General features: G+C 38.6%; 1 protein-coding gene across 1 annotated transcript in view; it reads right to left on the bottom strand.

Annotated features, from left to right (window-relative positions):
- GNB4 (G protein subunit beta 4) overlaps positions 1–27811 on the bottom strand; it is a gene marked incomplete in the record, with an annotated part of 752069 nt that overhangs the window by 451413 nt on the left and 272845 nt on the right. The window contains 1 exon segment of the mRNA XM_053710164.1: positions 6269–6374. Coding sequence (XP_053566139.1) covers positions 6269–6325 — 57 coding nt within the window.

Consider the following 27811-nt stretch of genomic DNA (forward strand, 5'->3'; position numbering starts at 1 on the left):
TATCACCAAATACATATAAAAACGATTAAACATGCCAGCAAACGTTTTATATTACATTTTTATAAGAGTATGCATCTCTATTAATAAGCCTGACACCAGTAGCTATCACTGCATTTAAGGCTTTACTTATATTAGTTCGGTATCAGAAGCATTTTCTAGCAAATTCCATCCCTAGAAAAATATTAACTGCACATACCTTATTGCAGGAAAACCTGCACGCCATTCCCTCTCTGAAGTTACCTCACTCCTCAGAATATGTGAGAACAGCAAAGGATCTTAGTTACTTCTGCTAAGATCATAGAAAACGCAGGCAGATTCTTCTTCTAAATACTGCCTGAGATAACAGTACACTCCGGCACCATTTAAAAATAACAAACTTTTGATTGAAGAATAAACTAAGTATAAAACACCACACTCCTCTTACGACCTCCATCTTGGTTGAGGCTTGCAAGAGAATGACTGGATATGACAGTTAGGGGAGGAGCTATATAGCAGCTCTGCTGTGGGTGATCCTCTTGCAACTTCCTGTTGGGCAAGGAGAATATCCGATAAGTAATGGATGATCCGTGGACTTGATGCACTTAACAAGAGAAATAAAGCCAGCCATGTGGAAAAAACTAGGCCTCAATAAGTTTTATCACCAAAGCATATATAAAAACGATTAAACATGCCAGCAAACGTTTTATATTGCACATTAATCAGAGTATATACCTCTAATAGCAAGCCTGATACTAGTCGCTATTAAATCACTGTATTTAGGCTTTAACTTTAATCCGGTATCAGCAGCATTTTCTAGCAAATTCCATCCCTAGAAAAACTTAACTGCACATACCTTATTGCAGGATACCCTGCACGCCATTCTCCCTCTGAAGTTACCTCACTCCTCAGACATATGTGAGAACGGCAGTGGATCTTAGTTACTTCTGCTAAGATCATAGAAAAAACGCAGGCAGATTCTTCTTCTAAATGCTGCCTGAGATAAAATAGTACACTCCGGTACCATTTAAAAACAAACTTTTGATTGAAGAAAAAACTAACTATATTTTACCACTTTCCTCTAACTACCTCCAGCTATGTTGAGAGCTTGCAAGAGAATGACTGGATATGGCAGTTAGGGGAGGAGCTATAAAGCAGCTCTGCTGTGGGTGATCCTCTTGCAACTTCCTGTTGGGAAGGAGAATATCCCACAAGTAATGGATGATCCGTGGACTGGATACACCTAACAAGAGAAAGGAGCCTCACTGAGACCCCATGCTAAAGTTCCCCAAAAGGATGTAGCCCCTCTCGGATAAACAGTTGTAATTACAATACATCCATGATGAAAGTAAAAATGAAACAATCTTACCGGAATCTACGCCGTGGAACAGGAACACAGCCCATCAAGTGTGACAGATAGTAGCGTCACATCTGCCATGGACATGAGAGAAAAAAGCAGGCAGCGAAACTTGTCAACGCCGATTGCTTGTGGAGCTGTTAATATGAGTCTGGATGGTTTCACAGAAAGACTCTACCAGCATCTCTGGACTCACCCATGCTCTCACTGGGAGGCTGACAGGACTACTTAAAACTTCAATCCCATGCCGAAGAGTACTACCCTCCATAAAAGACTATCGAAAACTTCTGACACTTCTCTGCAATGAGGGAGGTATTTAAGCCTTTGCCTCCTCCTGGTGGTCAGGTTCGGAATTCTCCAAAGTAATGAATGCAGCTGTTGACTATTTCCATTTATGAAGAAAAAGTGAAAACTATGACCTGGTCAAGTATGTCACCTGACTTGAATCCAATAGAACACCTTTGGGGTATTTTAAAGAGGAAGGTAGAGCAACACAACGCCCGCCTCCTTAAGCACCAAGTTTAAGCTCCAGGGAGGGGAGCCAGATTCCTGAAAACCGGTCTAATCCTAACCAGAGCCTGAACAAAAGGAGCTGAATATCAGGAAGCTCCACGAGCTTCTTGTGCAACAGTACCGATTAAAGCCAATATCTGGTCCCCTTAGGGACCTGGCGGCAAGACCCTTATCCAGACCATCCTGGAGAAAGGCCAAAATCCTGGATACCTTGACCTTAAGCCAAGGGCATCCTTGTTCGTCACACCAGGACAAGTAGGTCCTCCACACCTTGTGGTATATGCGTCAAGTGACCGGCTTAATGGCCTGGACGAGAGAGTGTCGATCACTCTCTCCGAAAAACCTCTCTTGGCTAAGACTAGGCTTCAAATCTCTACGCAGTCAGCCTCAGAGAATCGAGATTTTGATGTAGAAAAGGACCTTGAACTAGCAGATCCTTGCAACAAACGTAACTTCCACGGCAGATAAGACGACATCGCCACTAGATCCGCAAACCACGTCCTCCGCGGCCACGACGGAACAATCAGAATAGCCAAAGCCTGCTCCTGCTTGATGCGGGCCACTACTCAAGGTAACGGTGGAAATATGTAGATTAGGTTGAACTCCCAGGGTACAGCCAAGGTAATATATCAGGTTCTGCTTGGGATCCCTGGATCGCGACCCGTATCTGGGTAGTTTGCAATTGAGTCTGGACGCCATGAGATCTATTTCCAGCGCCGCCGCCCCATCTGCTGCAGATCTCCGCAAACCTTTTGGGGTGGAGAGACCATTCCCCTGGATGAAACGTCTGTCTGCTCAGAAAATCCGCTTCCCAGTTGTCCACACCCGGAATGTGGATTGCTGAAAGCGAACAATTGTGATTCTCTGCCCATTCCAGAATCCGAGATACTACCCTCATTACTAGGGAGCTCCTCGTTCCTCCTTGTGGTTAATCTAAGCCTCCGAGGTGATATTTGTCTGATTAGAATCTGATGAATTGGGACGAACCCAGAGGGCTGGGGCACTCACTACCTCCTATGACCCAGGCACACAGAGTAAACCGCTTCTCTCTGATAACCAGCATGGTCATAGAGTAGAAAGTGAAAATTACGACCACACCCGGTCACATGTAGCGCCTGTGCTAAGGAAAAGCACGCCAAACTTGTAAAGCTGAGCAGCTATAAATGAAAGTAACCTGTATGTTCCAACCTCAGTCTATGAGCCTCTAAAAAAATCTCACACAATGCAGTATAAATCAAATAAAAATGTATGAGATTAATCCCCATTGTTCAATAATCCTCCCTCAGGATATATTACCCCTTGATTCCATACAGATAAAAGTAGCCACACTGTGACCCTGTCTTCTAGATTTACCTTATGTGTAAAAACATAATTTATGCTTACCTGATAAATTTATTTCTCTTGTAGTGTATCCAGTACATGGATCATCCATTACTTGTGGGATATTCTCCTTCCCAACAGGAAGTTGCAAGAGGATCACCCACAGCAGAGCTGCTATATAGCTCCTCCCCTCACTGCCATATCCAGTCATTCGACCGAAACAAGACGAGAAAGGAGAAACCATAGGGTGCAGTGGTGACTGTAGTTTAATTAAAATTTAGGACCTGCCTTAAAAGGACAGGGCGGGCCGTGGACTGGATACACTACAAGAGAAATAAATTCATCAGGTAAGCATAAATTATGTTTTCTCTTGTTAAGTGTATCCAGTCCACGGATCATCCATTACTTGTGGGATACCAATACCAAAGCTAAGTACAAAGATGATGGGAGGGACAAGGCAGGAACTTAAACGGAAGGAACCACTGCCTGTAGAACCTTTCTCCCAAAAACAGCCTCCGAAGAAGCAAAAGTGTCAAATTTGTAAAATTTTGAAAGGTGTGAAGCGAAGACCAAGTCGCAGCCTTGCAAATCTGTTCACAGAAGCCTCATTTTTAAAAGGTCCAGGTGGAAGCCACAGCTCTAGTAGAATGAGCTGTAATCCTTTCAGGGGGCTGCTGTCCAGCAGTCTCATAGGCTAAGCATATTATGCTCCGAAGCCAAAAGGAGAGAGAGGTTGTCGAAGCTTTTTTGACCTCTCTTCTGTCCAGAGTAAACGACAAACAGGGCAGATGTTTGACGAAAATCTTTAGTAGCCTGTAAGTAAAACTTCAAGGCACGGACTACGTCCAGATTATGCAAAAGACGTTCCTTCTTTGAAGAAGGATTAGGACACAATGATGGAACAACAATCTCTTGATTGATATTCCTGTTAGAAACCACCTTAGGTAAAAACCCAGGTTTGGTACGCAGAACTACCTTGCCTGAATGAAAAATCAGATAAGGAGACTCACAATGTAAGGCAGATAACTCAGAGACTCTTCGAGCCGAGGAAATAGCCATCAAAAACAGAACTTTCCAAGATAAAAGTTTAATATCAATGGAATGAAGGGGTTCAAACGGAACTCCCTGAAGAACTTTAAGAACCAAGTTTAAGCTCCACGGGGGAGCAACAGTTTTAAACACAGGCTTAATCCTAACCAAAGCCTGACAAAATGCCTGGACGTCTGGAACTTCTGCCAGACGCTTGCGCAAAAGAATAGACAGAGCAGAGATCTGTCCTTTTAAAGAATTAGCTGATAAGCCTTTGTCCAAACCCTCTTGGAGAAAGGACAATATCCTAGGAATCCTAACTTTACTCCATGAGTAACTCTTGGATTCACACCAATAAAGATATTTACGCCATATCTTATGGTAGATTTTCCTGGTGACAGGCTTCCGAGCCTGTATTAAGGTATCAATGACTGACTCGGAGAAGCCACGCCTTGATAGAATCAAGCGTTAAATCTCCATGCAGTCAGTCTCAGAGAAATTAGATTTTTACAGTGTATGTAATAAGTTAGCAGAGCATTGCACCCACTTGCAAATGGATGATTAACCCCTTAATACCAAAAACGGGAATAAACAAATGACAAAAACCTTTTTTTAAACAGTCACAACAACTGCCACAGCTCTACTGTGGCTTTTTACCTCCCTCAATACGACTTTTGAAGCCTTTGAGCCCTTCAGAGAAGTCCTGGATCATGCAGGAAGAAGCTGGATGTCTTGTGTCTGTAATTTTTGCTGTGCAAAAAAAAACGCCAAAATAGGCCCCTCCCACTCATATTACAACAGTGGGAAGCCTCAGGGAACTGTTTCTAGGCAAAATTCAAGCCAGCCATGTGGAAAAAACTAGGCCCCATAAGTTTTATCACCAAACATATGTAAAAAACGATTAAACATGCCAGCAAACGTTTTAAAATACACTTTATAAGAGTATGTATCTCTATTAATAAGCCTGATACCAGTCGCTATCACTGCATTTAAGGCTTTACTTACATTACTTCGGTATCAGCAGCATTTTCTAGCAAATTCCATCCCTAGAAAAATATTTTAACTGCACATACCTTATTACAGGAAAACCTGCACGCTATTCCCCCTCTGAAGTTACCTCACTCCTCAGAATATGTGAGAACAGCAAAGGATCTTAGTTACTTCTGCTAAGATCATAGAAAAACGCAGTCAGGATTCTTCTTCTAAATACTGCCTGAGATAAACAGTACACCTCCGGTACCATTTAAAAATAACAAACTTTTGATTGAAGAAATAAACTAAGTATAAAACTCCACAGTCCTCTTACGACCTCCATCTTAGTTGAGAGTTGCAAGAGAATGACTGGATATGGCAGTGAGGGGAGGAGCTATATAGCAGCTCTGCTGTGGGTGATCCTCTTGCAACTTCCTGTTTGGAAGGAGAATATCCCACAAGTAATGGGATGATCCGTGGACTGGATACTTAACAAGAGAAAAATTAAACAATCTTACTGGAATCTATGCTGTGGAACAGAAACACAGCCTCTCAAGTGTGACAGTCTTGTAGCATCGCTCCTGACATGGACTTGAGTAATGAAAGCAGGCAGTGAAACTCGTCAACACTGATTGCTTAGGAGCTGTTAATACGAGTCTGAATGGTTTCGCAGAAAGACTCTCCCTGCATCTCCAGACCCTAACTTTCATCAATGCTCTCACTGAGAGGCTAACAAGACTACTTAAAACTCCAGTCCCATTTCAAACGGTCTATTATTATTTCTTTAAGAAAGAGTTTTCATTAAGCATTTGCACCAAAACTAAAATCAAAAGATTTAAAAAAATAAATAATGCAAACTGGTTTAAAATCAGTGCTTTTAGATAGACACAGTACAAGAGGGTGTAAGCACTGCTAACCTTTATCATTGGTTGGCAAGTCATACACAAAATAAGCTTTGTTTAAATACTAAAATCATAAAAACAATAATTTTCCTTACAAAATAAGCTTCCAGTTCTGTACAGCTGAGTAAACATTTTTAGAAAACCATTCATATGCAAATAAACAGCACGATTTCACAGAAAGGCAGAAATCCGTTCTTACTCTGATTTGATTTCGCAGTTGTTCTGCTTCTTGTCGTAACTGTTCCAACTCACTCATTGTGCAAACCTGGAACTACTTCACACCTTGACCACAATAAAGAAGGTATCTGAAAAAAATAAAAATATTTAGATTAAAAATAATTTGTTTTTGTTAAAAAAATAAATAGATTACAGTGCTTACATTTTAGATGGTTGACACATACAAACATCTCAGTACACTAATAAGCTTTTATGCAAAACAGAATTGCCCCATAGCAGACCAATAGCATTGGTTAAGGTTTACAACACCAATGACAACCAACCATGTTTATTACAAAAACAAAATTTATGCTGACCTAATAAATTTCTTTCTTTCCGGGCATGGGGAGTCCACAACTTTATTCCAATACTAGTGGGATATTCAACTCCTGGCCAGCAGGAGGAGGCAAAGAGCACCCCAGCAAAGCTGTTAAGTGTAAACTTCCCTTACCCATAATCGCCAGTCATTCAGGAGAAGGAAAAGAGAAAAAGAAGAAACACAATAGAGGTGCCTGAGGTTTACCTCAAAAAAATTGCCGAATTATAATTTAAAAAGAGGGCTTGGACTCTCCATGCCCGGAAAGAAAGAAATTTATCAGGTAAGCGTTTCCTTTCCTATGGCTGAGAGTCCACAACGTTATTCCAATTACTAGTGGGAACCAATACCCAAGCTAGAGGACACGGAATGAAAAGGGAGGGAGAGCAAGGCAGGAGGACCTAAACAGAAACCGCTTGAAGAACCTCTGTCCAAAAAGAGGCCTCAGCCAAGGCAAAAGTATCAAATTTGTAGAATTCGGAAAAAGTATGCAAAGAGGACCATGTTGCCCCGCCTTGCAAATTTTGTTCCCACAGAAGCTTCATTTCTGAAAGCCCAGTTGAGGAGACAGCCTAGTGGCATGAGCCGTAATTCTTTCCGGAGGCCTGCTGTCTAGCTGTCTCATCAGCAAAATGAATCATACTTCTTAACCCATAGGAAAAGAGAGTAGTAGAAGTGGCCTTCTGTCCCTTACTCTTTCCAGAGAAAACAACTAACGGCAGAAGATTGCCAAAATCTTTAGTAGCTTGTAGGTAACATTTTAGAGCATGCACAACATCCAGGTTATGCAAAAGACATTCCTTATGAGAAGGATTAGGACAAAAAGGAACAACAATTTCTGATTAATTTTTCGATCCAACACACCACCTTAGGGAGAAACCCCAATTTAGTACGAAGGGACCGCCTTATCTCGCATGAAAAATATGGTACGGGGAAATCACACTGCAGAGCTAAAAGCTCAGAAACTCTGCAAGCGAATAAATAGCAAGAGAAACAAAACCTTCCAAGATAAACAATTTTATATCAACAACATGCATCAGCTCAAACAGAGCCTGTTGCAAAAAACTTAAAGAACTAGGTTAAGGCTCCAAGGAGGAGCAAACAGGTTTACACATAGGCCTGATTCTGACCAGGGCCCTGAACAAAAGCTTGAACATCTGGTAAATCTGCCAAGACGTTTGTGCAAAAGAATAGACAGATGCAGAAATGACCCTTCAGAGTACTGACTGACAAACCTTATGGTAGATCCTGCAAGTAACCGGTTTAACGAGCCTAAAGCATAGTATCAATGACCGCTTTAGAAAAACCCATGTCTAGACAGGACTAGGCGCTCAATCTCCAAGTAGTCACCTTTCAGAGAATTTAGATTTGGATAGAGGAATGGACCCTGAACTAGAAGGTCTTTCCTCAGAGGTAACCTCCAAGGTGGAAGAGGATGACATCTTCACCAGATCCACGAACCAGATCCTGCAAGGCCAGGCATGAGATGTGAGAATCACAGACACTCTCTCTTGTTTGATACGAGCAATGACTCATAAAAGAAGAGCAAACTGAGGAAAACAGGTATGCTAGACAGAAATTCCAAGGAACCGTCAGAGCATCTATCAGAGCGGCCTGAGGATCTCTTGACCTTGATGCGTACTTTGGAAGCTTGGTGTTTTGACGAGACGCCATCAGATCCAACTCTGAAACTCCCCACCTGAGGGTTATCCTTGAGAACACTGTCGGATGGAGAGCCCACTCCCCGGGTTGAAAAGTCTGTATGCTCAGATGTCCACCCCTGGAATGTGGGATGGCAGATAGGAGACAATCTTGAGCTTCTTTCCACTGCTGAATGAGTGTAACCTCCTTCATAGCCAAGGAACTCTGATTTCCTCCCTGGTGGTTGATGTAAGCACTGAGGTGATGTTGTCCAACTGGAATCTGATAAACCAGACTAAAGATAATTGAGACCAAGCTACTAAAGCATTGAAGATTGCTCTCAACTCCAAGATGTTTATGGGGAGAGATGACTCCTCCCTAGTCCACAGGCCCTGAGCTTTTAGAGAGCCTAAAACTGCACAAAACACCCAGGAAGGTCTCAGGAAGCAAGTGCCCAAGACAGATGTTCCTGTGAAATCTACCACAAGTCTCTTGTTAGGGGATCCAGATCTATCCTCTGTGATAAATCTAAATGGTCTTTGTTCCACTGACTGAGAATGCATAGTTTACAGAGATCTCAGATGGAAACGAGCAAAAGGAATGATGTCCATGGAAGCAACCATCAGATTAATCACCTCCATGCATTGAGCCACTGATGGACAAATAGCAGACTGAGAGAAAGGCACAAAGAAAGAAATTTGGATTTCCTGACATCCGTCAGAAAAATTTTCATTAATAGGGAATCTATGATTGTCCCTAAAAAAACACAACCTTGTAGCTGGAACAAGGGAACTCTTTTCCTGATTCACTTTCCATCTGTGGGAACGTAGAAAATACAACAACATCTCTGTATGAGATTTTGCTAGTTGAAAAGATGACGCCTGCTGAACCAAGATGTCGTGTCTAGGTAAGGCACCACAGTAATTCCCTGGGATCTGACCACTGCCAAAAGAGCCCCCCAGAACCTTTGTGAATATTCTGTGAGTCGTGGCAAGACCAAAACAGAAGTGCAACAACTGGAAATGTTTGTCCAGAAAGGCAAACATTAGAAACTGGTGATGATCCCTGGTGAACGGGAATATGAAGATACGTGTCCTTCAAGTCTATGGTCGTCATGAACTGACCTTACTAAAGCAATGGAAGAATGGAACAAGTAGTTTCCATCTTGAAGGAGGGAACCCTGAGGAATTTGTTGGAGGCACTTTAAGTCTAGGATGGGACGGAAAGATCCCTCCTTTTTGGGAACCACAAATAGATTTGAATAGAATCCTTGACCATGTTACTCTAGAGGGACTGGAACAATAACTCCCAGAGAGTAAAGGTCCTTTACGCAATTTAAGAAGGCCTCCCTCTTTACCTGGTTTGTGGACAGTCTTGACAGGAGAAATCTGCCCCTTGGAGGGGCAAGACTTGAATCCTATTTTGTAACCCTGGGATACTATGTCCACAGCCCATGGACCAGGGACATTGCGTATCCAAGTCTGCCGAAACAGAGAAAGCCTGCCCCCCCACTTGATCCAAAATTGGATCGGGACAGACCCTGCATGCTGATTTAGAGTCAGTGGAAGGCTTCTTGTTTTGCTTCCCATTATCCAAGGCTGACTGGACCGCCAAGAGGTGTTGGCTTGCTCTGGTTTGGAAGAAGAGGAAGAAGGACTTCTGTCCTTTAAAAAGTTACAAAAGGAGTGAAAATTTGAATTCTGGCGACCCTTAGGTCTGTTCTTCTTGTCCTGAGAAAGAAAAGATCCCTTTCCACCCGCAATTTTGGAAATGATTTCCCACCAGACCAGGACCAAATAGAGTTTTACCTTTATAAGGTAAAGCCAAAACTTGGCTTTTGAAGATACATTAGCCAAGCAAGATTTTTCAGATCAGACAGGGCATCTCACCAATAAGATGCTGCTCCCGCAACTGTAGCAATACTTGCCGCAGGTTGCCACTGTAATCCTTGATGGATGTACATCTTTTTTAAGAAAGCCTCTAGCCTCTTACCCATTGGATCCTTAAAGGAACAACTATCCTCTATGGGAATGGTAGTTCTTGTAGCCAGAGAAGAGATAGCTCCCTCTACTTTAGGCACAGTATGCAAGAGTCACGAATGGAGTCAGCATTTTTTAATAACAGGGGGAAGGGGAAAAAGAAACCCCTGGCTTATCCCATTCCTGAATAATCTAAAACTATACAAATATGTCAGATGTTAAACAACACAATGTACAGGGTGACTAGAATAGAGTACAATACTCCCCTCTTAAATGACCGCTGCTCTCTAACAGTCTCTCCCAACCGGACTGTGAGTAGAAAGTGAATCGGATATATAGAGGCGCTGATCTTGAATCTCGTGTATATGGACGTACACACTGAAGAAAGAAAAACTTGGCTTGTGATTTGCAGAAGTTAACAACAAATTAATGTGCAGTATACTCACCATCCGAAAAATTCAGAGTTCAGCTTCTTCGAAAGGTTTTTCTGTCTCAACTTTCCCAATTTCCACACTGTGTTTGTGTCTGTGGATAATGAAAATTGCACTGCAGGTAATTGAATCTTTTGCTTGATAAAAAGTGCAATATACTCACTCCGATAAATTTCGGAATCCGGCTCCTCAGAACGTATTGTGTAGTTTGAAATTACTTCCAAAAAGGCAGCAAAAATACTTGTTGTGGTAAAAAACAAATATTTATTAAAACATAATAATATGCTCTTATTTATCTTGGCTCTACCGCGTTTCAACGACAGTGTCGTCTTTTTCAAGAGCAGTAAAAACAATTGGAAGTGCTGCCTTTGGAGTGTTAACAGGTGTATTTATACAGGTAATCATTGTTCCTGTTCCGGTGGTAAACACCGGAATAGGACTCACAAATAAAACATTTTAATTTTGTATTTATTCCAATCCGATTGTGTTTTGAGAATGATATTTATTTATTTTGTATTTAAGCTTTTGGCGCTTAAACTCTCAATAATTTTTCAAATTGGATTGGTATAAATGAAAAAAAAGCCTTTTGGCCAATCAGAGGGGAGAAAAATAAAGTTCCCTTTCAAGTCCTGGTTTTAAGCAGTTTCTTTTCAGGTCCGCCAGATGATGTGTGGTCATATGTTCTCAATCAATCAGGTAGAGAGCGTTGTTTTCAATGCTTCGTATGTAAAAGGCCTAGGCTCCGGTTTGTCCCAATGAGTTCCGTGTCACATGTCTCGGATTGACCAATCTCTCTGTGAGCGACATTTTACTATGTTCCATTGATAGCCAGTGTTTTGGATTCTCTAGGGAGTATGTAATGAAAAGTGCAAGTCACTTTGGATCATATATATTACAGACATAGACAACTTCGTGACAATATTTCACAAAAAATCTTGGGTTACAACCTTTTCAATTTCTTTTGAATATTAATTAGTGCAACATGCACTCGAATATCGATGTTGCCATCAAATGTATAAACTTTGCCATCAAATATGAATTTTAAATATAAATTTCGCCATCAAGTATATATTTTGCCATCAAATATAAATTTTGCCATCAAATATAATTTTATCTTCACATATAATTTCTGAACAGAATCACAGTAATATTGTATATGTAATTGGGATAAATATTAGACTATTTGAAATATACTAAAACCTAAACAGAATAAAATAATTTATTAAATATATTAAATATAAAATAAAATAAAATGAAAATAAAATAAATTATATGAACGCTGCCACTCTAATATCTTTATTTAAACCATAATGTCCATATGTTTTTAATGTGTGTATCCACCATAATTCTCTTCTATTGAGTTCTTTTTCTATCTCTCCCCCTCTCCAGTGTAATGAAACCTTCTCTATACCTATCCATGATAGATGTTTTTTATCGTATAGAGGACAATTATTATAGTGTAAAGGGACACCATGATCTTCTTTTTCTTTTCAATTTTATTAAGGTGTTCTAATATACGAGTTTTAGCAAATCTTGAAGTTTGTCCTAAATATTGAATCTGACAATTACACTGAAGTAAATATATTATATTTTTGGTTTTGCAAGTGATGAAAATCTTTTATTGTGTATGATTTATTTGTTACTGAAGAAGTGAATGTCTTATGTGTCTTTTTAGTATAATTGCATGCTTTACAATGTCCACATGTATAAAATCCTGTTAAATTGGCAATTTGGATAGGTTTAGGTGGCTTCATCCCCTTGATAAGGGAAGGTGCCAATTTTTGTTTGAAGTTTGTTCCCTTCCTGAAAGTTATCAAAGGTTTGTTTGGAATGATATTATTTAAGTATTCATCATTTTTTAGAACATTCCAATGTTGATTTATAATATGTTTGATCTGTTTGTGTCCACTATTGTATGTGGTAATGAATCTTGGAAAATTTGGATTATTGGTACTTTTTTTGTCAGTGTTCAGTATTAAAGAATCTCGATTCCTGTTTCCCACTTCAACTCTACTTGTTCTAATGTGTTGCTGTCATAGCCTTTTTGCTCAAATCTTTCTTAATTATCTTAGATTGGGTATTGAAATCATCTGTGGTATCACAATTTCTTCGTATACGGAGAAATTGTCCTTTAGGGATTGCTTTTAGCCAGGTTGGATGGTGTTCACTGTCTCTCCTTATGTAAGTGTTCATGTCACAGCTTTTGAAAAAGGTCCTAGTGTGTATATTTCCTGCTTCACAACAAAAATTGTTAAGTCTAGAAAATTAATGTGAGTTTTATTGAATTCAGGTGTTAGTATTATACCCATATTATTTTCATTCAGATAAGAGACAAAGTTATTTGATGCAGTCTCGTCCTTGTTCCAAATACATAGAACATCATCTATGTAGCGCCGCCAGGACACCAGGCCCACCCCAGCCACGCCACATGACCATACATAAGTGTGTTCAAAGTGGTCCATGTAAATATTGGCGTAGCTTGGGGCGAATCTGGTGCCCATGGCGGTGCCACATATCTGAAGATACTGTTTATTATCGAACCAAAAGAAATTATGTTTCAAAATGAACTCTATTGATATTAAAATAAATTCTAGTAATTCTATAGATAAATTTTCATCTTGTTCAAGTTTCCATTTTATGGCTGCTATACCTTTTTTTGTGATCAATGATGGAGTATAAAGATGTTACATCCATTGTTAGCCATGAATATTCTGATTCCCATTTCGTGTCTTTGAGTATATTTAATACCTGTTTAGTGTCTTTAAGGTATGATCTTGCTGTTTGAGCATAGGGCTGTAACAGATGATCTATAAAGGCAGATAAATTACATGTAAGGGAATCTATCCCACTGATTATGGGCCTCCCTGGAGGTCTAAGTGGATCCTTGTGTAATTTGGGGATGAAGTAAAAAATAGGGGTCTTGGATTCTACTTTATTTAAAAACATAAATTCATCTTGAGAGATAATATTTCTAGCTAAAGCTTGTGATAGGATCTCATTTAATTCTGAAGTGAATGTTCTTTTTGGGTTATTTTTCAAAATTTGATAAGTTTTTGTGTCTGATAAGATTCTATTTGCTTCCTCCATATAGTAGCCTACGGTCCATTATTACTATACTTCCCCCCTTATCCGCTTCCTTGATGATAATGTCTTCCCTTTAATTTAAATTTTTGTAAATCTCATTTTCTTGTTTGTTTAAATTGAAATACTTAGGTTTTGCCTCAATTTTTTCTATGTCTTTTAGGATTAATTTGCCAAATACTTCTATGTTTGGGCCCTTACAGTGGCTGGGATAGAAAGTGGAGGGGTTTTTAAAGTAAGTTCTTGGTTCCCTATTTGCTTGAGAATTTTCTTGGATTTTACTTAATGTATCTTTCCTGGCAAAAAATCTTTTAACTGTCAAATTCCTGATAAATTTCTGTGCATCAATGAATAATTGAAATGTATTAACACTCTGAGTGGGTATAAATTTTAAGCCTTTAGATAGAATGTTTTTTTTCTTGTTCAGTTATCGTTTGTGATGAAATATTGTGAATGCCTAGTCTCTCTGGCTCCTTCTTCTGTGTTGTACCCCTTCTACCTCTTGTTCCTCTGAAAGATCTGGTGTCCTGTCTCTTTTCCTTTGATTTGTTCTGTCTGTGCGAAGTGGAGAATATCTGTTGGGGTGTATCCAGCCTTGATTGGTCGGTTGTGTGGTTTGTTCCTATTTTGTGTCTCTCTTTGTATGTGTTCTGTTGAAAAGGGTGATGTGAGTCTTGTTCATGTCTTGCTTTATTTGTAACTTGTTGATCTTCTCTTTTGTCTCTTATCTTTTGGTGAATGTGAATTTTTATAGTGATTAGAGTGATTGGAGTAATGATTATATTCTATTCTATGTTGGTTCGATCCCCTATATTCATTGTGGTTATGTTGATTTTCATTTCTTTGGTGAAAAATTTCCCTATTTTGTTGGTGTCTATTGTGCTCATAAGTGTTATTATATCTTATATCGTGATCTCTATAGTTGTTAAATTGATTCCTATTATTAGAGTAGTTATTATTCGAATGATCCCTATTAGATCTCGAATGATTATCTTTTAAATTGTATTGATTTCTATGTGAACTGTGTGTTGTATTATAATTATAATTATTTCGTGATGCAATTCTGCCTCTAAAATGGTCTTTTTGTGAATTATCCCTTTTATTCTGTGAATTTACTTGAGGTTGTGTATATGGAGTGCCATTTTTAAAATCTTCACTATCTCTGAGGTATTTATTATATTTAGAGTCTCCAATTTGTTCATCTAGCTCTTTGGCTTGTGTTTTTAATTTGCTCAAATTTGTCATTACATGTTTTGCTTGAAAGAAATGGTATAAGTTCAGTTTCTAAGGAGAAAATTTCTTTTTCAATATTTTTTAGAACTATGTCTTGATGTTCATATAATAAACTTACTAGATTAGTTGAACATTTGTGGCGGCTTTTGGCACAGATGACAAAGAATTTATGGTAAAGTGGAATGCAGCTCTCCACAAATGTTCAACTAATCTAGTAAGTTTATTATATGAACATCAAGACATAGTTCTAAAAAATATTGAAAAAGAAATTTTCTCCTTAGAAACTGAACTTATACCATTTCTTTCAAGCAAAACATGTAATGACAAATTTGAGCAAATTAAAACACAAGCCAAAGAGCTAGATGAACAAATTGGAGACTCTAAATATAATAAATACCTCAGAGATAGTGAAGATTCTAAAAATGGCACTCCATATACACAACCTCAAGTAAATTCACAGAATAAAAGGGATAATTCACAAAAAGACCATTTTAGAGGCAGAATTGCATCACGAAATAATTATAATTATAATACAACACACAGTTCACATAGAAATCAATACAATTTAAAAGATAATCATTCGAGATCTAATAGGGATCATTCGAATAATAACTACTCTAATAACAGGAATCAATTTAACAACTATAGAGATCACGATATAAGATATAATAACACTTATGAGCACAATAGACACCAACAAAATAGGGAAATTTTTCACCAAAGAAATGAAAATCAACATAACCACAATGAATATAGTGGATCGAACCAACATAGAATAGAATATAATCATTACTCCAATCACTCTAATCACTATAAAAATTCACATTCACCAAAAGATAAAAGAGACAAAAGAGAAGATCAACAAGTTACAAATAAAGCAAGACATGAACAAGACTCACATCACCCTTTTCAACAGAACACATACAAAGAGAGACACAAAATAGGAACAAACCACACACCGACCAATCAAGGCTGGATACACCCCAACAGATATTCTCCACTTCGCACAGACAGAACAAATCAAAGGAAAAGAGACAGGACACCAGATCTTTCAGAGGAACAAGAGGTAGAAGGGGGTAAAACACAGAAGAAGGAGCCAGAGAGACTAGGCATTCACAATATTTCATCACAAACGATAACTGAACAAGAAAAAAACATTCTATCTAAAGGCTTAAAATTTATACCCACTCAGAGTGTTAATACATTTCAATTATTCATTGATGCACAGAAATTTATCAGGAATTTGACAGTTAAAAGATTTTTTGCCAGGAAAGATACATTAAGTAAAATCCAAGAAAATTCTCAAGCAAATAGGGAACCAAGAACTTACTTAAAAACCCCTCCACTTTCTATCCCAGCCACTGTAAGGGCCCAAACATAGAAGTATTTGGCAAATTAATCCTAAAAGACATAGAAAAAATTGAGGCAAAACCTAAGTATTTCAATTTAAACAAACAAGAAAATGAGATTTACAAAAATTTAAATTAAAGGGAAGACATTATCATCAAGGAAGCGGATAAGGGGGGAAGTATAGTAATAATGGACCGTAGCTACTATATGGAGGAAGCAAATAGAATCTTATCAGACACAAAAACTTATCAAATTTTGAAAAATAACCCAAAAAGAACATTCACTTCAGAATTAAATGAGATCCTATCACAAGCTTTAGCTAGAAATATTATCTCTCAAGATGAATTTATGTTTTTAAATAAAGTAGAATCCAAGACCCCTATTTTTTACTTCATCCCCAAATTACACAAGGATCCACTTAGACCTCCAGGGAGGCCCATAATCAGTGGGATAGATTCCCTTACATGTAATTTATCTGCCTTTATAGATCATCTGTTACAGCCCTATGCTCAAACAGCAAGATCATACCTTAAAGACACTAAACAGGTATTAAATATACTCAAAGACACGAAATGGGAATCAGAATATTCATGGCTAACAATGGATGTAACATCTTTATACTCCATCATTGATCACAAAAAAGGTATAGCAGCCATAAAATGGAAACTTGAACAAGATGAAAATTTATCTATAGAATTACTAGAATTTATTTTAATATCAATAGAGTTCATTTTGAAACATAATTTCTTTTGGTTCGATAATAAACAGTATCTTCAGATATGTGGCACCGCCATGGGCACCAGATTCGCCCCAAGCTACGCCAATATTTACATGGACCACTTTGAACACACTTATGTATGGTCATGTGGCGTGGCTGGGGTGGGCCTGGTGTCCTGGCGGCGCTACATAGATGATGTTCTATGTATTTGGAACAAGGACGAGACTGCATCAAATAACTTTGTCTCTTATCTGAATGAAAATAATATGGGTATAATACTAACACCTGAATTCAATAAAACTCACATTAATTTTCTAGACTTAACAATTTTTGTTGAAGCAGGAAATATACACACTAGGACCTTTTTCAAAAGCTGTGACATGAACACTTACATAAGGAGAGACAGTGAACACCATCCAACCTGGCTAAAAGCAATCCCTAAAGGACAATTTCTCCGTATACGAAGAAATTGTGATACCACAGATGATTTCAATACCCAATCTAAGATAATTAAAGAAAGATTTGAGCAAAAAGGCTTTGACAGCAACACATTAGAACAAGATAGAGTTGAAGTGGGAAACAGGAATCGAGATTCTTTAATACTGAACACTGACAAAAAAAGTACCAATAATCCAAATTTTCCAAGATTCATTACCACATACAATAGTGGACACAAACAGATCAAACATATTATAAATCAACATTGGAATGTTCTAAAAAATGATGAATACTTAAATAATATCATTCCAAACAAACCTTTGATAACTTTCAGGAAGGGAACAAACTTCAAACAAAAATTGGCACCTTCCCTTATCAAGGGGATGAAGCCACCTAAACCTATCCAAATTGCCAATTTAACAGGATTTTATACATGTGGACATTGTAAAGCATGCAATTATACTAAAAAGACACATAAGACATTCACTTCTTCAGTAACAAATAAATCATACACAATAAAAGATTTCATCACTTGCAAAACCAAAAATATAATATATTTACTTCAGTGTAATTGTCAGATTCAATATTTAGGACAAACTTCAAGATTTGCTAAAACTCGTATATTAGAACACCTTAATAAAATTGAAAAAGAAAAAGAAGATCATGGTGTCCCTTTACACTATAATAATTGTCCTCTATACGATAAAAAACATCTATCATGGATAGGTATAGAGAAGGTTTCATTACACTGGAGAGGGGGAGAGATAGAAAAAGAACTCAATAGAAGAGAATTATGGTGGATACACACATTAAAAACATATGGACATTATGGTTTAAATAAAGATATTAGAGTGGCAGCGTTCATCTAATTTATTTTATTTTCATTTTATTTTATTTTATTTTATATTTAATATATTTAATAAATTATTTTATTCTGTTTAGGTTTTAGTATATTTCAAATAGTCTAATATTTATCCCAATTACATATACAATATTACTGTGATTCTGTTCAGAAATTATATGTGAAGATAAATTTATATTTGATGGCAAAATTTATATTTGATGGCAAAATTTATACTTGATGGCGAAATTTATATTTAAAATTCATATTTGATGGCAAAGTTTATACATTTGATGGCAACATCGATATTCGAGTGCATGTTGCACTAATTAATATTCAAAAGAAATTGAAAAGGTTGTAACCCAAGATTTTTGTGAAATATTGTCACGAAGTTGTCTATGTCTGTAATATATATGATCCAAAGTGACTTGCACTTTTCATTACATACTCCCTAGAGAATCCAAAACACTGGCTATCAATGGAACATAGTAAAATGTCGCTCACAGAGAGATTGGTCAATCCGAGACATGTGACACGGAACTCATTGGACAAACCGGAGCCTAGGCCTTTACATACGAAGCATTGAAAACAACGCTCTCTACCTGATTGATGAGAACATATGACCACGCATCATCTGGCGGACCTGAAAAGAAACTGCTTAAAACCAGGACTTGAAAGGGAACTTTATTTTTCTCCCCTCTGATTGGCCAAAAGGCTTTTTTTTCATTTATACCAATCCAATTTGAAAAATTATTGAGAGTTTAAGCGCCAAAAGCTTAAATACAAAATAAATAAATATCATTCTCAAAACACAATCGGATTGGAATAAATACAAAATTAAAATGTTTTATTTGTGAGTCCTATTCCGGTGTTTACCACCGGAACAGGAACAATGATTACCTGTATAAATACACCTGTTAACACTCCAAAGGCAGCACTTCCAATTGTTTTTACTGCTCTTGAAAAAGACGACACTGTCGTTGAAACGCGTAGAGCCAAGATAAATAAGAGCATTTTATTATGTTTTAATAAATATTTGTTTTTTACCACAACAAGTATTTTTGCTGCCTTTTTGGAAGTAATTTCAAACTACACAATACGTTCTGAGGAGCCGGATTCCGAAATTTATCGGAGTGAGTATATTGCACTTTTTATCAAGCAAAAGATTCAATTACCTGCAGTGCAATTTTCATTATCCACAGACACAAACACAGTGTGGAAATTGGGAAAGTTGAGACAGAAAAACCTTTCGAAGAAGCTGAACTCTGAATTTTTCGGAGTGAGTATACTGCACATTAATTTGTTGTTAACTTCTGCAAATCACAAGCCAAGTTTTTCTTTCTTCAGTGTGTACGTCCATATACACGAGATTCAAGATCAGCGCCTCTATATATCCGATTCACTTATCCCATTCCTGAGCTATAATTTCAGACATCTTATCTGGAACAGGAAAAACTTTCACAGAAGAGGGAGAATCGTAAACCCTATTACGTTTAGTTGACAACGCCCGAAGGTTCGGAGTCATCTAAGGTAGCGAGTACCTCCTTCAGAAGTAATCGGAGGTGTTCAAGCTTAAATCTAAAATTAACATCTTCTGAATCAGTAGAACTTTCCATCCTAGATACCGAATCTGAGCTCTCACCTTCAGAAGCCACTGTACTATCCCCGTCATCAGATAACTGAGGGAGACTGACTAATGCTGTCTTAGAGTCAGAACCCTTACTAAAAGAAATATTTTTAGACTTTCTCTTCCTCTTACCAGAAACAGGAAAGGCTGATAAAGCTGCAGAAACCACAGAAGTTATCTGCAAAGCAAAATCTCCTGGCAAATAAACAACCCCACGAGGATGTTGAGAGGAACCACAGGGTACTGCATGTGAAACTGCTAAAGATTAGAACGTTTGAGGATTGAGGGGAAAGCTGAAGTATGGCATGGACAACATTATCTTTAGAGAAATATTACACTAGTAATACAGAAAACACAAACTGTTTTTGAAAAACAAAAAATATCTTTAATTTTGAAGAAAAATAAATGCAGGCACCACTAAAACCTCAGCAGTGCTGAGGACTCACCGCTCTGGCTACCAAAGGATAAACCCACTAGTATCAGATAGATGTAGATACCTATCGCAGCTGTCTGAAAAACACCACTCCAGTAATCGGTAACCTCCGGTTAGATAGACACGTTAGCAAGAGAAAACTATCATGCACAATGCGCTCCACTAAAAGAAACGGCTGTAGTATAGTCGGAAAAGCGGAAGCGCAAATAAGTCATGTGGCAGAGGACGTTGAAGGTATTACAAGTGCGCCACAACTTTAGGAAGGCACGAAAAAGTAACTACAGCGCCATTAACTGTCAGATGACATGGTCTAACACACTTATATGCTAACACAGGGGGGAAAAATAAAGATATTAACCCCTACTGTTCCAGAGCCATCACAAGACTCAGAACCAGCCTGATGCCATAGTATTATGAGATCATCACAATAGCAGACCCCTAGCAGTAAAGAATCCCTGCCAGAATTGCCCAAAAAATGACCAACTCAGGGACAATAAATGATTAATTGTTAAACAGAAGTGCTAATCCTCCATACCTAGAAGACAAAGCACTTACCCGTGGATCCAGCTGCAGGGCAGAATTGAGATCCTGATGGAAAAACGGTCTTTTGAGACAGAAGATCTGGTCTTAAAGGAAGTGGCCAAGGTTGGCGACTGGACCTCCGGACAAGATCCGCATACCAGAACCTGTGAGGCCATGCTGGTGCTACCAGAAATACAAACAATTGTTCCATGATGATCTTGGAGATCACTCTTGGAAGAAGAACTAGAGGCGGGAAGATATAAGCAGGTTGGTAAAACCAGGAAACTGCCAACGCATCCACCGACTCCGCCTGAGGATCATTGGACAAGAACCTGGGAAGTTTCTTGTTTAGATGGGAAGCCATCAGATCTATTTCTGGAAGACCCCACATCTGAACAATCTGAAAAAAACACATCTGGATGGAGAGACCACTCACTCGGATGTAAAGTCTGTTGGCTGAGATAATCCGCTTTCCAATTGTCTACACCTGGGATATGTACCGCAGAAATTAGACAAGAGCTGGATTTCGCCCAAGAAAGTATCAGAGATACTTCTTTCATAGCTAGGGGACTGTGAGTCCCACCCTGATGATTGACATATGCCACAGTTGTGATAATGTCTGTCTGAAAACAAATGAATGGTTCACTCTTCAACAGAGGCCAAACCTGAAGAGCCCTGAAAATAGCACAGAGTTCTAAAATATTGATTGGTAACCTCACCTCTTGAGATTTCCAAACCCCTTGTGCTGTTAGAGATCCCCAGACAGCTCCCCAACCTGAAATACTTGCATCTGATGTGATTACAGTCAAGGTTGGACGAACAAAAGAGGCCCCTTGAACTATAAGATGGTGATCTAACCACCAAGTCAGAGAGAGACGAACATTGGGATTTAAGGATATTAATTGTGATATCCTTGTATAATCCCTGCACCATTGATTAAGCACACAAAGCTGAAGAGGTCTCGTATGAAAATGAGCAAAGGGGATCGTGCCCGATGCTGCAGTCATGAGACCTAGAATTTCCATGCACATAGCCACTGAAGGGAATGATTGAGACTGAAGGTTTCGACAAGCTGAAATCAATATTATTTGTCTCTCTTGTCTGTTAGAGACAGAGTCATGGATACTGAATCTATCTGCAAACTTAAAAAGGTGACCCTTGTCTAAAGGAATCGAGGAACTTTTTGGTAATTTGATCCTCCAACCATGTCTTTGAAGAAACAATAGTAGTTGATTTGTGTGAGATTCAGAAGAATGTAAAGACTGAGCTAGTACCAAGATATCATCCAAATAAGGAAACACCGAAATACCCTGCTCTCTGATTACAGAGCGTAGGGCACAGAGAACCTTTAAAAAGATTCTTGTAGCTGTCGCTAAGCCAAATGGAAGAGCGACAAATTGGTAATGCTTGTCTAGAAAAGAGAATCTCAGAAACTGATAGTGGTCTGGATGAATCGGAATATGAAGATATGCATCCTGTAAGTCTATCGTGGACATATAATGACCTTGCTGAACAAAAGGCAGAATAGTCCTTATAATCACAATTTTCAAAGTTGGCACTCTTATAAAATGATTAAAAAATTTCAGATCAAGAACTGGCCTGAATGAATTTTCTTCCTTTTGGATAATAAATAGATTTGAATACAAACCCAGACCCTGTTCTTGAAACGGAACTGGTAAGATTACCCCTGAAAGCTCTAGATCTGAAAAACACTTCAAAAAAGTCTGAGCCTTCACTGGATATGCTGGAACGAGTGAGAAAAAAAAAAAAATCTTCTCATAGGATGTCTTATTCTGAATCTTTTTCGATACCCTTGAGAGACAATACTCTGAATCCATTGATTTTGGACAGAATCTGCCCAAATGTTCTGGAAAAAATTAAATCTGCCCCCCACCAGCTGAGCTGGAATGAGGGCCTAACCTTGATGCAGACTTGGGGGCTGGCTTTGGTTTCTTAAAAGGCTTGGATTTATTCCAATTTGAAGGTTTCCAATTGGAACCAGATTCTTTGGGGGGGGGGGGGAGAAGGATTGGCGTTTTGTTCCTTATTCTGTTGAAAAGAACGAAAACGATTAGAATCTTTAGATTTACCCTTAGATCTTTTATCCTGAGGTAAAAAAAAAACTCCCTTCCACGCAGTGACAGTTGCAATAATTGAATCCAACTGAGAACCAAATAAATTGTTACCTTGGAAAGAGTAATCTAGACTTAGATACCATGTCAGCATTCCAATATTTGAGCCACAAAGGTCTTCTAGCCAAAATAGCTAAAAAGACAATTTTATCTGTGATGCTATTTTTGATATCAAAATTGATGTTAAATCTATTAGCATGTTGAAGCAAGCGAACAACGCTAGACCAATCATTTGATGCAGATGCAACATCAGCCATGGATATAGCAGGCCTAAGAATGTAGCCAGAAAAACATAATTTATGTAGGAACTTACCTGATAAATTCATTTCTTTCATATTGGCAAGAGTCCATGAGCTAGTGACATATGAGCTAGTGACATATGGGATATACAATCCTACCAGGAGGGGCAAAGTTTCCCAAACCTCAAAATTCCTATAAATACACCCCTCACCACACCCACAATTCAGTTTAACGAATAGCCAAGCAGTGGGGTGATAAAGAAAGGAGTAGAAAGCAACAACAAAGGAAATTTGGAAATAATTGTGCTTTATACAAAAAATCATAACCACCATAAAAAGAGTGGGCCTCATGGACTCTAGCCAATATGAAAGAAATTAATTTATCAGGTAAGTTCCTACATAAATTATGTTTTCTTTCATGTAATTGGCAAGAGTCCATGAGCTAGTGACATATGGGATATCAATACCCAAGATGTGGAGTCTTCCACTCAAGAGTCACTAGAGAGGGAGGGAATAAAATAAAAACAGCCATAATCCGCTGAGAAAATAATCTACAACCCAAAAATAAGTTTATTTTCACTTTTGAAAGAAAAAAACTTAAATCAAAAAGCAGAAGAATCAAACTGAAACAGCTGCCTGAAGAACTTTTCTACCAAAAACTGCTTCCGAAGAAGCAAATACATCAAAATGGTAGAATTTAGTAAATGTATGCAAAGAGGACCAAGTGGCTGCTTTGCAAATCTGATCAACTGAAGCTTCATTCTTAAAAGCCCATGAAGTAGAGACTGATCTAGAATGAGCTGTAATTCTCTGAGGCGGGGTTTGACCCGACTCCAAATAAGCTTGATGAATCAAAAGTTTCAACCAAGAAGCCAAAGAAATAGCAGAAGCTTTCTGACCTTTCCTAGGACCAGAAAATAAAACAAATAGACTAGAAGTCTAACTGAAATTTTTAGTAGCTTCCACATAATATTTCAAAGCTCTTACCACATCCAAAGAATGTAAGGATCTCTCCAAAGAATTCTTAGGATTAGGACATAAAGAAGGGACAACAATTTCTCTACTAATGTTGTTAGAATTCACAACCTTAGGTAAAAATTGAAAAGAAGTCCGCAAAACTGCCTTATCCTGATGAAAAATCAGAAAAGGAGACTCACAAGAAAGAGCAGATAGCTCAGAAACTCTTCTAGCAGAAGAGATAGCTAAAAGGAACAACACTTTCCAAGAAAGTAGTTTAATGTCCAAAGAATGCATAGGTTCAAAAGGAGGAGCTTGTAAAGCCCTCAAAACCAAATTAAGACTCCAAGGAGGAGAAATTGACTTAATGACAGGCTTAATACGAACTAAAGCCTGTACAAAACAGTGTATATCGGGAAGTATAGCAATCTTTCTGTGAAATAAAACAGAAAGAGCGGAGATTTGTCCTTTCAAGGAACTTGCAGACAAACCCTTATCCAAACCATCCTGAAGAAACTGCAAAATTCTAGGAATTCTAAAAGAATGCCAAGAGAATTTATGAGAAGAACACCATGAAATGTAAGTCTTCCAAACTCTATAATAAATCTTTCTAGAGACAGATTTACGAGCTTGTAACATAGTATTAATCACTGAGTCAGAGAAACCTCTATGACTTAGAACTAAGCGTTCAATTTCCATACCTTCAAATTTAATGATTTGAGATCCTGATGGAAAAACGGACCTTGAGATAGTAGGTCCGGCCGTAACGGAAGTGGCCAAGGCGGGCAACTGGACATCCGAACCAGATCCGCATACCAAAACCTGTGTGGCCATGCAGGTGCCACCAGCAACACAAAAGACTGTTCCATGATGATTTTGGAAACCACTCTTGGAAGGAGAACTAAAGGCGGGAAGATGTAAGCAGGTTGATAACACCAAGGAAGTGTCAGCGCATCCACTGCTTCCGCCTGAACATCCCTGGACCTGGACAGGTATCTGGGAAGTTTCTTGTTTAGATGTGAGGCCATGAGATCTATCTCTGGAAGCCCCCACATCTGAACAATCTGAGAAAACACATCTGGATGGAGGGACCACTCCCCTGTATGTAAAGTCTGGCGGCTGAGATAATCCGCCTCCCAATTGTCTACACCTGGGATATGCACCGCAGAGATTAGACAGGAGCTGGATTCCTCCCAAGCAAGTATCCGAGATACTTCTTTCATAGCTTGGGGACTGCGAGTCCCACCCTGATGATTGACATAAGCCACAGTTGTGATATTGTCTGTCTGAAAACAAATCAACGGTTCTCTCTTTAGTAGAGGCCAGAACTGAAGAGCCCTGAGAATTGCACGGAGTTCTAAAATATTTATTGGTAATCTCGCCTCTTGAGATTTCCAAACCCCTTGTGCTGTCAGAGACCCCCAAACAGCTCCCCAACCTGAAAGACTCGCATCTGTTGTGATCACAGTCCAGGTTGGGCGAACAAAAGAAGCCCCTTGAACCAAACGATGGTGATCTATCCACCATGTCAGAGAGTGTCGTACATTGGGATTCAAGGATATTAATTGTGATATCTTTGTATAATCCCTGCACCATTGATTCAGCATACAAAGCTGTAGAGGTCTCATGTGAAAACGAGCAAAGGGGATTGCGTCCGATGCTGCAGTCATGAGACCTAAAACTTCCATGCACATAGCCACTGAAGGGAATGACTGAGACTGAAGGTACTGGCGGGCTGCAACCAATTTTAAACGTCTCTTGTCTGTTAGAGACAGAGTCATGGACACTGAATCTATCTGGAAGCCTAAAAAGGTGACCCTTGTCTGAGGAATCAAGAAACTTTTTGGTAAATTGATCCTCCAACCATGTTTCCGAAGAAACAACACTACTTGATTCGTGTGAGATTCTGCAGTATGTAAAGACTGAGCTAGTACCAAGATATCGTCCAAATAAGGAAACACCGCAATACCCTGTTCTCTGATTACAGATAGTAGGGCACCCACAACCTTCGAAAAGATCCTTGGAGCTGTTGCTAGGCCAAATGGAAGAGCAACAAATTGGTAATGCTTGTCTAGAAAAGAGAATCTCAGAAACTGAAAGTGTTCTGGATGAATCGGAATATGAAGGTATGCATCCTGCAAGTCTATTGTGGACAAATAATGTCCTTGCTGAACAAAAGGCAGAATAGTCCTTATAGTCACCATCTTGAAAGTTGGTACTATTACATAACGATTCAAAATTTTCAGATCCAGAACTGGTCTGAACAAATTTTCCTTCTTTGGTACAATGAATAGGTTTGAATAAAACCCCAAACCTTGTTCCTGAGGAGGAACTGGCATGATTACCCCTGAAGACTCCAGGACTGAAACACACTTCAGAAAAGCCTGAGCTTTTACTGGATTTACAGGGATGCAAGAGAGAAAAAAATCTTCTCACAGGAGGTCTTACTTTGAATCCTATTCGATACCCTTGAAAGACAATGCTCTGAATCCAATGATTTTGGACAGATTTTATCCAAAAATCCTTGAAAAACCTTAATCTGCCCCCTACCAGCTGAGCTGGAATGAGGGCCGCACCTTCATGCGGACTTAGGGGCAGACTTTGGTTTCCTAAATGGCTTGGATTTGTTCCAATTTGAGGAAGTCTTCCAACTGGAAGCAGATTCCTTGGGAGGAGGATTGAGTTTTTGTTCCTTATTCTGACGAAAGGAACGAAAACGGTTAGAAGCCTTAGATTTACCCTTAGGTTTTTTTATCCTGAGGCAAAAAAACTCCTTTTCCTCCAGTGATAGTTGAAATAATAAATTATTACCTTGGAAAGAAAGAGATAGTAATCTAGATTTAGATGTCATATCAGCATTCCAAGATTTAAGCCACAAAGCTCTTCTAGCTAATACAGCTAAAGACATGGATCTAACATCAATTTTGATATCAAAAATGGCATCACAAATAAAATGATTAGCATGTTGCAGCAAGCGAACAATGCTAGATATGTCAGAATCCAATTCATGTTGCGCTAAATTTTCCAACCAGAAAGTTGATGCAGCGGCAACATCACCCAAAGAAATAGCAGGTCTGAGAAGATGACCTGAATATAAATAGGCCTTCCTTAGATAAGATTCAAGCTTCCTATCTAAAGGATCCTTAAAGGAAGTGCTATCTTCCATAGGAATAGTGGTACGTTTAGCAAGAGTAGAAATAGCCCCATCAACTTTGGGGATCTTTTCCCAAAACTCTATAGATTTTGCTGGTAAAGGATACAATCTCTTAAACCTTGAAGAAGGAATAAAGGAAGTACCTGGCTTATTCCATTCCCTAGAAATCATATCAGAAATAGCCTCAGGAATGGGAAAAACACCTGGGGAAACCACAGGAGGTTTAAAAACAGCATTTAAACGTTTATTAGACTGAACGTCAAGAGGACTGGTTACCTCAATATCCAAAGTAATTAACACTTCTTTTAATAAAGAATGCATATACTCTATTTTAAATAAATAAGTAGATTTGTCAGTGTCAATATCTGAGGAAGGATCTTCTGTTTCAGATAGATCCTCAGCAGAAGAGGATGAATGATTATGTTGTTGGTCAT

This window comes from Bombina bombina, chromosome 4, assembly GCF_027579735.1.
Source record: "Bombina bombina isolate aBomBom1 chromosome 4, aBomBom1.pri, whole genome shotgun sequence".
In the NCBI taxonomy this organism is placed as follows: domain Eukaryota; kingdom Metazoa; phylum Chordata; class Amphibia; order Anura; family Bombinatoridae; genus Bombina; species Bombina bombina.